The sequence below is a fragment of the Apis mellifera genome, linkage group LG2 (genome assembly GCF_003254395.2).
Source record: "Apis mellifera strain DH4 linkage group LG2, Amel_HAv3.1, whole genome shotgun sequence".
NCBI classification, from domain to species: Eukaryota; Metazoa; Arthropoda; class Insecta; order Hymenoptera; family Apidae; genus Apis; species Apis mellifera.
In genome coordinates this window covers 12,682,419-12,698,126 of record NC_037639.1, presented here as the reverse complement: position 1 = coordinate 12,698,126, position 15,708 = coordinate 12,682,419, and the positions used below count along the sequence as shown (strand labels likewise).

Here is a 15,708-nt window from a genome sequence, read left to right as displayed (position 1 = left end):
TGCGAAACGATTGGTTATTCGAATAAATGGAATAAACAAAAGAGACGATTCTAAAAATCTTTCGTTTCGATTTTTTTTTTTTTTTTTGGATCAATTTAGTCTATTTCACCTCGAAATTCTTCCAACTTTAAAGCGAAAATTTTCACCCTCTCCATCGTCGAATTTCGAAAAGGCTTGCGGCTTATCCAGCGTCTGAGCTTCGGTTGTCTCGAAACCACGGGAAATCGGTTCGGTTTCCCTCCCTTCCCCCTTCCTTTGTCCTTACAAAGCAGCATTGAGATCGAAGTCGGGGTCGTAGGCGAAGTCGTCCACGAAGCGAAGGCGAAACGACGTCGGTTAACCCGATGTCGACGTTCAGTTTTCAGGTGACGAGTCGCGGCGTCTTTTCGCGAACGGCGCCAAAGTGGCCGAGAACACGGCGGAGAACAGGAATCTGGGCGTGATTACCTACGGTTCCGTGGTGTTCCAGCTGAAGGACGCGAATCTGGAGGCGAACAACATCTGCGACTTCGTGTTCCGGGGGATGAGGGTCGTGTGCAGGACGAGGGTCGTTACCGTGTGCCTGTTCTGCCTGTCGGCAGTCCCGATCCTCATGTTGATTTACGGTGAGCGAGGAAAATTCAACAGCAGGCGGACCAATCCTTCCAATCCTTGAAATATTTTCACCGGTCTTGATTCAACTTGCTTCGAGTTGTTTCAATTCAAATTACGTTTCTGTTCTCGAATTAGAAATTGGTTGGAGGGAAGGAAATTTTTTTCTCTTGGAAAAGCTTGGCAAAAGAATTGAATTGCGTAAAAAATAATACATACGTGGCAAACACGTACGTGGCGAGTTCCACGAGTTTCGAGTCTCGAATCGATACTCGGCTTATAAGCGGTTATCAATAAATTAGTCGAGGCGAAACTTGGAGAAGGCCTGTCGTCATTCGTAACGTTATCACCTATCCTACTTTCCACGTTTGTTAACAACCAATTTGATAGAGCTGAAACATAAGAGTCGTCGCAAGTCGAAGCAAGAGTTTCTTCGATAAATCGCGAAAAATTTCGAAGAAAATCCATTCTTCCAAACTCTCATACCCTCTTTTCATATCGCGAACGGAATCGCTATAATATACAAATAGCGTGTACGAAGGATCTTTTTTTATTTATCTTTCTTTTTTTTTTTCCTAATCTTGTCGATTTTCGTAAATTGCTTTCACCGAAAGATATATATACGTACATGTATATATTTAGAACACATGAAATTTGCATATGATTCGACGTTAATGCAATGGAAATGCGCGGGTGATGTGAAAGCAGCTTGTTAACCTTGGTTCGCATTAATTTCTAACGTAGGTCACGATGACCCTTTTAACGCGATTCCCTATTCCTCCTGTAATTCGATCATCATCTTGTTCAATTCTAAACGATGCAAAAAATCGAAAACCACCTCGCTCCTCGAAAATTAATCAAAATTAATCGACACGCGAAGCGAGCAATTCCCTCCAACTCCGGAAGGGAAACATCGAATACGAATACGGGATCAAAGGCGAATAACAAGAAACTTGAGATTCGAATTTGAGAACAGGATCTGACTCGAGGCACGAATCTTCGAAACGGCGCCCCCGTTGTTTTAATTGAGTCTGCTCGCCCCGCGACACGCGAACGTTCGCGCGCTATTTACGCGGGTCACCAATGACCCTCCACCAGCAACTCGCGTTTATCGCGGGGCAACATCGCGGACGGGGTACGTTCACCTTTTCGCCGAGCGTAGAACGTTCCTAGAATCGATAAAAACGACGCGGCTGCTTCGTAGAAGCACGGAAAATTACGTGAATACGTGTGTGCGTGTTTCTACCACGTAAGGGAAGATTTATAGCCGCGTTGCGGTAAAAGCCCGTACAACCTAGGATGATTCGTTGATCGATGATTCGTTATCCGGCAGATTTTAACGAGCAACTTTTGCTCGAACCGAGAATTGTGTTACACTTCAGAATTTTGTAGTCGAGGATACTTTTTCGTTTACGATATTTATATATCGTTATATATACTTGTTTACGATGCTTCTCGACGGATAATTCTATTGTTTGCGAGAATGCGTGAAAATCAAGATTGCGGCACGATTATTGCCGGTCCACTACCGATTTAACCAGCAATTAGCGATAATCGTGAGATAGAGGGAGAAACAGCGAAGAATGCATCGGGCGTGCGATGATGGTTGGCACGCGAGCCTAGTTAAGCATCGAAATAGGGCGCGACACAGTGAGCGAAAGTCAGGCGAGCCTCGTTGCATTATTCAACCGCGAAAACTTTTTGACATCGATCCATCCATCCATCCAATTTTCCCAATTCGATAAATAACCGCGAGAAAGATTGAGAAAATGTGAAATTTCCCTTTCGGCAGGTTGGAATTACTCGAAAGACTGTCCAAAGGAGCCAAGGATACCGATGTACCTGGTGATCGGTGGAACGTTCGGAACCATGCTCATGATGTTGCTCATCTACTCGCAGATACAGTCGAGGAGGCCGGAAATGCCACCGGTCCCGTCCAACAGGCCCCAAATTTCCTTCATGAAGTTGATCATCATCGTCTTATCATGCTTCCTGCTCGGCTGGTTCGTGATGGGTAAGAGAGATTTTTTTCCTTTGTTGGAAACACGCCACACAGGATATATCTGGATATTAAATTTCGCTGCTATTTAATACCGAAAGGGGAAAATTTAATAGCTACGAATAAAGTTCTACTTCCGCTCGGTTTGCTTCGCAATAATTTATTATTGTTTCGGCAAACGTAATAATAATAATACGGCCGAGGTTGCGTGAAAAGCGGATCGACTGTAATAGCTACTCGATAAATATTGTTTAAACGTTTTAATAAGTAATCGCTTGGTTCGTAACTTTATTCGAACGAGCAACTCTCTGGCTATAGTGGATCGATCACGTGACTCGACGCTTAATCGTCCCCCGTGTTTTAATGCTTTTGTCGCGAGTCTCGACGTTTTAACGATCGACGCACCGTGTACGCGATTCGATAAAGAGAGAGAGAGGGAGGGAGAACGTTCAAAGCGATTCACGATGGGAATACAATTTTTCGGGGATGATTCCGTTCGAATGATAAAAAAAAAAAAGGAACGAATATTAAAGAATGTTCGGGTGATAAAATGCTGCCGATCCTCTCATCGTGGCGGACATCGAGCGAGCGTTTTTGTTTTTTTTTTCATTCGCGAGCAAAAGCGATCGATCGTGTTCCGCCACGGTAATTACCAGACACTGGTGCTGTGCTCCGACGTGTGTTAACCTAATTTTCGTTCGTGATCGCGCCTAGTTATAAACGTATATATATATATATTTGCGTTTAAAAAAAATTGACGAGCCTTCAACTTTAATTTTTTTTTCTGTTTCTCTTTATCTGTTTCTGCTCGCGCATTTATTATATAATCGAACGTGACACGAGCTCGCTTACCGTGAAAATTCTTCGGCGAAACTCGATACTTTTTCTCTCATATTTTCTGAACGATCGACGACCGATCCGTGACGGCGCGAATTTCTGTCTGCAGGGAATTACTGGATACTTCACATCATGTGGCCGTCGTACACGTTCCTGCTGCACACCCCGAACGACCACTGTCACAAAACGCTCTACATGTTCTCGCTGGTGCATCTTGGCGTGATGTACATCACGTTCGGGGTCATGCTACTCGTGGTAACGGTGCTGGCGTCTTTCAGAATCCTAGCCTGCCCGTTATCGGAAAGGTAAGCCCCATGGGACGAGCCCCGTGTGTCGGTTCGAAACGCGGATCCATGCAGGGTGAAATCAGTGTGCGAAGTTGCTGGTATTCGAAGCGATTGTCGGCCAACGATGCGTTAAACCGCCGCTTCCCGTTGTGTGCTTCGTACAAGCGCGTACATTCGGCAAACCGAATAGGAATTCCTGGCGCGCGTAAACCGCACGCGAGAAAGGTGAAACATCGAGGGAGAGGAGAAGGTGGAAGGAGAGCGAAAAAAAAAAAGGAGAAAAGTTGTGCGCGTTTGAAAGCAACGGATAGATAGAAATAACCATTCTCCCTCTGTTTTCCGTGGGATTCGTTTGATAGAAGCCTCGAAGCGAAAGTTCAAGGGTTACGAAGCTCCATCAATATTGATACTTCGATACGCTCTTTGTTGCGGAGATTGTTCCTTGCGGCCGCGGCTTACGCTCGAAATGTGTGTAATAGAATTAAACGGGGCGAAACGGAGAAGACCAGCGTGGTGCACGGATTCGTCTCGATTTATGCAAAATTTCTATTCAAAATTCCGTTTCGGTGTAATTGGTAAGATCATACAACGAATAATTAACAGTTGTATCACCAACTGTCCCAATTTCCGTATAGTACGGAATAGTACGGAATTTACTCGATCTCTCGACAATTCTTTTCACGAAAAATAGAATTTCAGAAAAATCGGTCGAGTTACTTTGGACACGGATTAATCATATTGCAAAAAGTCGTTTTGTATATTCGATTAAACTAAAAATTGTATCGCGAAAAGTCAAGTAGCTTTGGACACCGATTAATTTGGATCGAATTCGGCCTGGCAAGAGACGAATCCTCTTCCTGCGTGTATTTTTGAGGTATTTTAGAGTATTGAGTCTTTTCATGAAAAATGCAATCTCAGAAAATGTATGGCGAAAAGTCAAGTCGCTTCGGAGACCAATTAATCATATTGCAAAAAGTCGCTTTGTACACCGTTATTCGATTAATCTAAAAATTGTATTAAAAGTATCTAAAAATACGAAAAGTCAAGTCGCTTTGGATACCGATTAATCTAGATGGAATTAGATCTAGCAAGAAACGAATCCTTCCCGCGCGTGTAATCGAGGTATTTTAGAATATTGGATATTTTCGCGAAAAGTCAAGTCGCTTTGGAGACCAATTAATCATATTGCAAAAAGTCGCTTTGTACATAGTCATTCGATTAATCTAAAAATTGTATCGCGAAAAGTCAAGTAGCTTTGGACACCAATTAATTTCGATTCAGTCTAGTAAGAGACAACTCTTGCTTGTTGTAATCAAGGTATTCTACGGTATTGGATCTTTTCGCGAAAAAATGCAATCACAGAAAAATCATATAGCGAAAAGTCAAGTCACTTTGGATTAATTAAAGTCACTGATTAATTTCGATTCAGTCTAGTAAGAGATGTGAACGAACTCTTGCTGCTCCTGTAATAGAGATATTCTAGGATATTGGATCTTTTCGCGAAAAAATGCAATTACAAAAAAATCCTATGGCGAAAAGTCAAGTCGCTTTGGAAATCAATTAATCATATTGCAAAAAGTCGCTTTGTACACCGATTAATTTCGATTAATTTAAAAATTGTATCGCGAAAAGTCAAATCACTTTGGATACCGATTAATTTCGATTCAATCTAGTAAGAGACGTGGACGAACATTTGCTGCGCATAATCGAAGTATTTTAGAATATTGGATCTTTTCGCGAAAAAATACAATCACAGAAAAATCGTATGACGAAAAGTCAAGTCGCTTTGGAAACCAATTAATCATATTGCAAAAAGTCGCTTTGTACATCGATTAATCTAATTGCCATTCGATTAATCTAAAAATTGTATTGCGAAAAGTCAAATAGTTTTAGACACCGATTAATTTGGATCGAATTCGGCCTAGCAAGAGGTGGATTCTCTTCCTGCGCATGTAATCGAGTATTATAGGATATTGAATCTTTTCGCGAAAAATGTAATCTCAGAAAAATTGCATAACAAAAAAGTCAAGTCGCTTTGGACACTAATTAATCTAGATTCAGTCTAGTAAGAGACGTAGACACTCTAGTAAGAGACATTTGCTGCGCGTGTAATCGAGGTATTTTAGAATATTGGATCTTTTCGCGAAAAAATGCAATCACGGCAAAATCGTATGACGAAAAATCAAGTCTCTTTGGACACCGATTAATCGAATTCGGCCTGGCAAGAGACGAATCCTTGCCGCGCGTGTAATCGAGATATTTTAGGATATTGGGTCAGAGCGTAGATCGGCCGAGGGTATTTCGCATGCATGCGACTCGAAAGCCAAATATTCTATACCCGGAAAGCAATCAGCCCGCCTCGGCGTACACGTGCACGCTAACTGGATCTACGTGCAAAATAGTAGGTCAACGAATTTGGTCGCGTGTCGGCGGCTAAGCCTCGTAAATACGAGGAGAAAGCACGGTTGCAGAAATGGCCGCGTCGATGAACCGCGTGCGTTTTCTACCTTCGCGTTGCGTGGAAAACACCGCTGCTCTCCTCCCATCTCCTCGTGTGTCTTTCTCCATCGCGCTTCGCGTGTCGGAGAGATCGATCGGGAAAAAATTGCGCGACACCACACGAGTTAAACAATATGCGAGCTTGCGATTTCGAATCTCGAATCCGATCTTAACGAGCGGTGATATATCGCGCTTCCGTTTCGAGTCGGAGCAGGAAAGCTGCTGCTATTACATTCGCTCGTAACTCTCGAGGATCGAGGGAAAAGTGGCGATAAAATTTCAAAATTTTCCATTTTCGATTTTAATATCGACTCTTGGATCTTGACAATTTTATACACGATACGTATAAAAATTCGGATAAAAACGGAGCTTGTAACTCGATACGAGGAGAGCTAAGTAATTTATGGGGACGGAAAACAGTGATGTCTGTTTAGAGAAATAGAGCTGCGGAAAGAAGATGGCCGATGCTAACGGAAAACCATCGATCAAGGAGAATGGAAGTTTAGATAATCGTATGAAATATTAAGACCGTGAAGAAATATCGCCCCGTGAATGCCAACGATTCGAGGCGTGAAAACGAATTACGCCGAGTATTCGGTAAACTGCTACATCAGCGCCCGATACTCCTCTTTTACATTCTCCGTATAAAATTTTAATATCTCTCGAACGCTCGATCATTCGTGTTTCAGATTCGAATGAAAACTTGCTGCGTTAAGACGTTAGCCATATTGAACGAACACGAATGGTGCTGTGTTTTCGAGTTCCACTTCGCTCGGAGAGAAGATACACCTGTTTCGTTCGAGAGAATTATCTCGTTCCAAAAATTTTCCAACTCGTCCAAATATCCTTTTCCCGTATTTTCGATCGAATTTATTTATTATTATTCGTTATCTGTCTGCGCTGCAGAGATACAACAATCTACGTTTTTATCATCGACTCGTGTGTTGGCTTCTTTTTCCAGATACAAATAACCGCAGGAGTTCTTTACCCGCGTAAGAGAGATGGTGGGCGAGAAAGGGCGGGCGGAGGAGAGTGTCGTCCAAGGGCAGCTCGTGAAGGGTTTCGCAAAGGGGAGCGAGTATCGTGCGAAACAACGAAACACCGTTCCCAACGATGAGATTAATCCTAATAAATCTAACCTGTCGGATCGTAATCTCGCCCCGTCCGATGGAAAAGGGGTGCACTTTCGATTGGGCCGCGACGTCGATTCGGATACGAACAATGGAAACCGCCGCTTTGTAACTTAGCAAACGTTGCGAGGATTGAAAAGGAGGATTCCGATCGTGCGATATCGCCAATAAAATCTGACTAAATCTCGCGTCTTACCTTAGATTGCACAGAAAGGGGAAAGAAGAAACGAGAATTTCGAGAAAGAAATTTATCCTTGCTGACTTTCGATCGCGAATTAATTCGTTCTCGCCGATTTAATCAACCGTTAACGAAGAAGAATGAATTTCGGGGGGAGAATCGAATCGTTTCAAGTTGAAACCCGATTCCACGAAAGAGAATAAACGTGATATACGTTTCTGGCTAATTAAACGTGGGTGCGCTCTCAGAATCCATCCAAGAAGTACGACTTCCTGGAAACGGTCTATTGTTTATCGCATTATTGGATTTCGTGAAGAAAATTTCCCTTTGCGATCTTGGAAGGAAGAGAATTGTTGAAATTTTGAAATTTCGAGGAGGGAATGGAATGATGAAAGGAAAGGATGATAAACAAAAGTCTCGTCGATTCAAAGTATCGCGCCATTCGATTAAACCGAAATTAATTCATCGGAGGTTTCCTCTCGTGAATCCTCGCGTATTTGGAAGAAGAAAGGAGCTGCAAATAGTGGAAAGAAGAAAATAGACGAAAAGATCCTATGTATTTGCCTATGCGTTAAAAATAACAGAAAAATAAAGAGGAGATTTTACATATATCGCAAACAAACTCGAGTATCTCGTCAGAGAGAGGAATCGTTGATAAATCGTTAATATTTATCAAAAGGATCGAAGGTAAGCTTTTATCTTTTCTTTTCTTTTTTCTTCCTTTCTTTCAACACTTTCGAACGTCTCGAAAATTCGCGATCGATGAAGTTTCGAACCAAATGTTTGAGGAGCGTGTAATATAATTAACTGGTTTTATCGTCACATCGAAAATCCGTACGAACAAGTTTTTTTTTTATCGATGATTATGAGATTCCCATTCATATCGTTGTTGAAACTACGAGCAGTATCGAGCAGTAACTGAAATCCTGAATTCAACTTAATCGATACGATACAACTTTTTTTCTATTCCATAAACTATTTCAACCATTGTTCTCCGTAACGTGACGATCCATTCATATCGAAACGGGAGTCTCGTGACCGAGCTTTTCGTTAAATACAGGTTGAAACGAGTGCAAACAAAAATCACGAGACGTCGAAAGAGATTAGATGCGATGATTCGATTTTGATCATTTTTTTCCATTGTCAACAAACAAAATGATGGAAATCGTCAAACGTCTTTAATTAAATAAACAAAAAAGAAATAAAATGTCACGTTCCATTATTATTCGTGCCTCGAGCACGATGAACGGAGCTGATATCGGATGATAAGAGAAAAAGCTTAAACGGGGAACGTCCGTTTGTAAATTACTTTCGAGGATAACGTATCGACGCCGTTCCTTCCTTCGTTGAAAATCCACCCTCCCGCAGAGTCCAAAGAAACGTCCACGCGTGTCTGAGAGAGATGTTATCTGAGAGATCATTATTGGACACGAAGAAAAATCTCCGACTCGAAAGAGGATAAAATGAATAAGTGTCAATTAAATCAACGCAATCTCGGAAATTTCGTTTCGTCGGCCGGTCGGAAACGAAGAAACCGGCCGATGACACGGTTTGACGTATACATAGAAAGAGGGAAAAAAGCACATAACGTATATGCATATTCTGTATATGTACATATATAAATATCTGTAAACGTACGCTGTATCTGTTATACAATTAAAATTAACGAATCGACCAAAATAAGAAGAAGAGGAGGAGGAGGAAGAGGAAAAACCTTGAGTAGATATTTAGAGAGAACGTGCAAGTTTTCTCGTGTGTTTCACACGTGCTCCATCTAAATGAGAATTGTAATTATAAGGGAATTAAATTCATCGAGTTCACAACACGTTCGACGTCCATGATTGCGTGGATTTGGAAAACGGGTCCATACTTGTAATCGTCCGTAACGAGTAAATGTTATCTAAATCTGTAATATCAATATTTACTTTGTCCATGTAGAGGAAGAAGAGGAAGAAGAAAAATATGTATGTGAAGCAACCACTTCGTTAGACAATTGTATCTCTAATCGCGCTCGTCTTTTTTAGTCGCGATCGATAAAGAGGCGAGTGAGATAATCGTTTGAAATATGTTTCGTAAGTACGTAAAGGAAGAGAGATGTATTTATTGTAGATATACATATATACGCATACATACATACATACACACACACACACACGCGCAAAAGGAGAAAATATTTATTTGTGCTGTTAAAATGATATATGTTTATATGGGCGACTCACGAATTTACGACGCTTCGAGTCGAGAACGCGGATAATCCGTTATAAATCGGTGGAATCACGATTTGCCTGCTGGCCTGAGATCAACTGGAAATTTCATTTCCTAAACTGTCAAACGTGTCGTCGTACGTGTGTCGCGTCGCGATTTACGAGATGCAAAATTCTTGCCGATTTGTCTCCCCTGACTTTATTATTACGTAGAAAAATCGCTCGATATAAAGCCGAATTAAACGAACCAAGGAAAAAAAAAAAAAAAGAAAAAAAAATAGGATGATTTTGAGAGAAATTTGAAAAACCTCTTTGATACCTTAGAATTTTCTCTAAAAAAAAAAAGGAAAAAAAACGAAAAACAAGAAATAGATAGGCCCAGAGCGCAGAATGAATATCGTCCGTGTGCAAACAACGAAGTACAAAGAAGGAACAACGGATCAATTAGAGAAAAGAAAAGAAGAAGAAGAAGAAGAAAAAACGCGATAGGATGATCGAACTCGATGACGTTTTTCTTTTAGAATTTTAGTGGGACACGAACAAAAAAAAAGGGACCTGAATAAATGTGCGGTTACGTCTGAAATTTCTTACGCGACGATTCGTGTTTCAGACATGGATTTCTTTTCCCGACGAAAAGGAAAATTTAATTCTCTCGAAAAGCGATTTATTTTTATTTTTACCGCTCGAAACGGGCATAAATATTTCTTTCCCGATAATTTTATCTGCTTGCTCGTGTCGCGTCACGACGTAAAAATCGCAGACGTAAGCGCATCCTTACTATTCGAACTACTCTTGAAATATTCGTATCGAAAAAAAAAGCTTTCGTCGCATAAATAAATATTCGTTCGTGATCATTAAACCAAAAAAAAAGAAAAAAAAAACGAGTCAACGAAACGTACAATTCCAGTTAATCACGGTGTGGTTAAATTAATTAGCTTGAGATATATATATATATATATATATATAGTGTAGCACGAAAATGCGTTTGCTCGTGCCGCTGTTCCATGACGATTCATACGCGAGCATGTTGCGCAATTATCGATTATTTCGATTAATCGTGTTTCGAAATTTCACGGCCGTGTGCGAGCGAGTGTGTGAACAGATGCGTGTGAACGACGCGAACACGCGAGTGTGTTGCAATTATCCACAACTAAAATTCGCTACAACTTTATTTGTCCCAACTCGGTCGGGAAATCGTGGAAACGAGTATCTCTATTCTTTCTTTCTTTCTTTCTTCTTTTCTTTTTCTGTTTCTCGTCGATGTCGATCGAGTCGATGGATGGAAAGCGTTCGACGAGGAGAAGAAGAAAATAAAGTTCTTCGATCTTGAAATCGCGGGAGGGAAGAAAGAAGAGACGAAAGCGTTTCGATAATGCGCGAATAGAATCATCGTTTCGTTATTCCTTTCTAGGGGAGAGGTGATATTCCGTGGAAACACGAGATACCGATGGATGGAACGGAGAAACTTTGTGAAATGTAATACAAATATATCAAATTAATCGATCGAATGAGTTTTGACTAGAAACGTTTCCACGATTCCCGATAGAATTGATGTAATATAGATCTATATACATATATACATATGTATATATGTATATGTATCGAGAAAGGGAAATCTCGTCACTTCGTGTGCGGTACCAAATATACACACTTGGTTGGAATCGAGACGATTTCTCTTTCGCGATCTTCTCTTCTCTTCGATCAGCAAGATAGCACGATAAGCGTTAACGGATATTGTGTTGATTGCGTCTAATGTTAACGCGTTAACGGATTATTGGATTTACATAGAATAGAGAGCTTATTTATTTTTATACTGGATCGTTTGATAGTCGTCCGATATATTTAATTGAATAGCGGCGGGGAGATGCTGAGAAAGTTGATTGTTGTCGCGCGGTTCCTTCGTTTGTTCCCGATTTTTCACTGTAAATCGCGACTCTACGATCTCTCCATCCGATTGATTTGAAACCCTCCTTCGATTAGATTCCCCTAATCATGTATACCCATAAATACGTCGCGTATTTTACATGAATTATGTGTACAACGTTTCTCGAGAATTCGACTTTTAGAGATGGGTGATGTGTCTCAAGTTTAGACGTGTCTCAAAAAAAGAAAAAAAAGAAAAAAAATGAAACTAACTAAAGATAAAGTAGTAAATTAGAGACGATTTGCACGCGCTTGTGTCGCGAATCTGGTCCAGGCTTTAACGTAGACGTTCACCGTTGTTCGACGCGTTCGAACGGCTGTTCTCTTCCCAATCACACGGAAATAGCGGTGGAAACCAGAAACATTTCAACTCTCACATCGTATCACACGTATCGCCCCTTCCCTAAACTAATATCCTGTCGCATCGATCTCACTTATATTGCATATTGCAAAGAAAAAGAAAAAGAAAAAGAAAAGAGGAAAAGTTTCCACCGCTATCCACCGATCTTACCATCGCGTATGCGTCGTTACATTTTTCTATTCCGCTATTTCCGCTATCCCATTCAAGCATACGACGTCATCGTATCATCGTTTCTGTACGAGATGTATATAAATATATACCTCGTCTCTGCGTATTTAATAACGATAAGAGGTCGCGTCGTGCGCGAAATCGACATCGAAAACACGTACGATAACAGTGTACCGTATACTGTTGATCGAGATACGCCTCGGCTCGCACAACTCCCCAAAGTATAGTTTACGGAACAGTTTCTTTCAGACGGGGCCCGAAATCGTCGACTCGAACGAATTCGAGGATTCGACGTTTCTTTCCTCGCCCGGTTTCACCTCTCGTCGCGTAAAAAATTGAAATCCACCGCGGCGCCTCGTCCACGCATCCATTCAGCGCCGAAAAAAGGGGGAACGAAATTGCACGCCGTCCGTCGAGCGAAGGATGGGATCAGCGTGGATCGTGAATACCGCGGATCTGTCGGAGACATCGCGTCCGCCATCCACGACAAAAACTTTTCCAAAGGGTCCAATAAGGAGTTCGCTCTCTTGTGCTGCTGACGTCTCTGCTCGAATCGGCGAAGAAGTGTCTGGAAGAGGTGTGCGAGATCTTGTTGGGAGATGGAGAATTATTTTTTTATAGGAAAGGGAATCTTTAACAACTTCGAATATTTTCGATATTGCTTAAAGTCAGGTGTATTCAGCCCGATTTTTCTGTGCTGCGAACGATAGCTTTTGACGCGTCGTCGTTTCGATGGCAGAGATGGTCCGGTACAACTCTTGCTCGAGTTTGTGCGCGATATATTCGAGTGGAATAACGCTCTTTCGGGAACGCGTTCTCCACGACGCTTCCTCTGGTGAGAACACGCTGGTGTTGCGCGTGTCACGTAACGGATACGAGTTGCTCTTTATATTTTATATCTCTCGTATACTGGTTTTCGTGCCACTATACTTTACTTTACGCCACGTCTGCGGAGTTGTCGAGTCATACGTTTACAACACGGGTGTAATGAAAAATTGTCGCTTCTTTAATATTAAATTATTAATATATCTCTAAATCCGAAGATGGGCAAAATTTTAACGATTTAAAATGATTAATGGATCAGTGTTGAGCGTATTATTCTTATTTATTTTCAATTTATTAATTAAAACCGGATTACGTACAAATTGGATGAAACAAAGTCGCTATTATTTAAAGTAATTTTTAATCGATTAATTTTTCAGGTTAACATTCTCTTCTAATTAACAATTTCACCGGTAAAGAAAAACCGGTGGTATATATATATAAAACCGCGATTTAATGGACGACGTTCCGTCAATAAACGGCAGCGGCCGTTTAAAATAAATTGAACGTCGAATTGCGAACGCATTATCTGCACGTAGCCAGCCTCAGTGAGGGTTGAGCGCGACACCGGTACGCTCAATACAGAGTGCAGAGCTTATCGCGAGCCTCGACGTGTTTCGTTAAATTAAACCCACCCTCGGAGGAACTCGTCGGTCGTTCCTCTTCCATGGCCTATTACCCCCCTCTCCATCCCCATTTTCTCGCAGCTGCTCGCTAATCAAACACGGACCGCGATAGAATCTTTCTTCGTCGCATTCCATTTACGTGGCACGCGCAACTACTTCGCCCGCTCTGTTCGTCGTGTAATAAAACAGCGAACGGTAAATTGGGGAAGAGAAAAGAAGAAAAAGGAGAGAAGGAAACGGAGGACGCGTTCTAGACTATTGAGGGAATCTTTCGACGCAAGAATCTCGCACTTTTATCCTTTTAAGAGAAATTCGAGACTTATATATTTTTCGACGATGAGCGATGCACGATTCTCCGAAATATCCACGGTCGATGCGATTATCGAATGCACTATCGAGGCGCAACATCCAATTACGCGCGACCAAACAATCGAGCGGCGGAAGCTGTGTAACGTTCGTTAAGGAAAATGACACGTGATATCCTTTAATATATCGAGAATGAAACGACGAAACGGGGGGGAAGAAATTGTTTAAATCATCTTGCGATATATATATATATATATTACGTCACGTCATTTGCATCATCTGCGAGCGAGAAATAATTATAAGCCGATAATGATGGACTAATAAATATTGTGACCCACATTTATAACGTAACCGCCGAGTAACTGGGAATAAAAGTGTCTACGTGGTACACACTATTTACATTTTAACCAGCCAATGAATAACGTCTCCTTTGAAACCCCGAATCGCCATCCATTTTCGTACTTCACCGTATCCGTCCTCTGCCACGCGCGCATAAACCATCGCTTTCACGACCAAGCTGACGTTGGAACGCCAACAACTCGCCAAATGGATGGAGGTAAAATTTTCACAAAGGTATCTCCGAACGAAAAAAATATTTTTCGTATTCTCTTGAAAGGATCGTGATTGATTTAAAAGAAGGATGAACGAATTTTCATATGTATATTTATGGATAGATATATTTTTCTTTTTTAGGAAAAGAGATTTGCGTTGGAGAGAGAGAGGAAGAGAGAATGTTTGATGTCCCAAATTTGAATTTTCCTGTGTAATTACGCGTCGTTAATGAACACGATTGAAGGGGATGACCGAGAATCGCGAAAAAGACAATCGTCCTTGTCGATAATATAAACCAACGATGCTTGGGGAATTGTAATCGAAATTCGCTTGATTTAAGCCCGATCGACGCAACCAGTAGACAAGAACCTTAATTCGTTGGTTGTTTTAAACTTTCTTTCTTTTTCTTTCTTTTTGAGAAAAGAATACGACCCAAATTCGCTGCCAAAAATGACTCGAATCCGAGTGTCTCGTTTCTAAATTCGTTCACGTATAACCTCGGGACGAGGAAGCACGAATTTCGTAGAGAAGAAAGGGAGGAGGGAATGTGAAGGTAACACGCATCCTTTCTCCGCCCGGTTCAGAAATCAGCGTGGTCCAGGCGATGCTCCAAACTCGCTCTTGGAAAATACGAAATTCAATCTAAATGTAAATATAGGTCGGCCCGTATTCCGGAAGGACGAGCACGAAAAAAGGGAAACAACGGAAAGGTGAGATCCCGTGCCGTTCTCCGACGAGTGCGAATTTTTCTCCATACTTTTTTCCCTCTCTTTCCTTTCTTTCTTTTCGAACTACGAATCGATCGAAAGGAGCGTTGATCGTCGAAACGAATCTCCGAGCGGAAATTTTTTTATGGCGTCGAGATAAATGGATGGATGAGGGTGGATACGCGAGAGGGAAATAAATCGATCTTTTTCTCTCACTTTCCTTCTCCCCCTTTTCCTCCCGGACGTTTCCTCGAAAATGGGAAAACGGAGTTGATGGCCACGGATCTCCGTGGATTCTTCGTGGATCCGGGCGCAAAGCTCTTAAATTCCATTGGCGGAGGATCACCAGGCCGCTTTATCGTGGCGAGTAAGAGGATTACCAACGTGGATGCCGATGAAACGGCGAGAAAATAACGAGAAAGGCTCCATCTCGCGAAGAGAGAGTACATCGATGCCCCGAATGCTCAAATTGCGAAAAAAACCTTCATTTCGCTACCGAGAATATCCTATTCCACGTA

General features: G+C 41.6%; 1 protein-coding gene across 4 annotated transcripts in view; it reads left to right on the top strand.

Moving 5' to 3' along the window:
* Positions 1–14,326, top strand: part of LOC100577635 — a 42,729-nt gene extending 28,403 nt beyond the window's left edge. For 3 of the 4 annotated variants that reach the window (XM_016910765.2, XM_006569049.3, XM_003251269.4), the window contains exons 5-8: positions 359–605; positions 2,384–2,605; positions 3,537–3,732; positions 7,175–14,326. In XM_016910765.2, the coding sequence (XP_016766254.1) occupies positions 359–605; positions 2,384–2,605; positions 3,537–3,732; positions 7,175–7,184 (675 nt within the window). In that variant the 3' untranslated portion in view covers positions 7,185–14,326. Of the gene's footprint in view, positions 1–358; positions 606–2,383; positions 2,606–3,536; positions 3,737–7,174 lie in introns of those variants that run through there. The other variant, XM_026439047.1, reaches the window with a different exon arrangement.
* Positions 14,327–15,708: the final 1,382 nt, after the last annotated feature.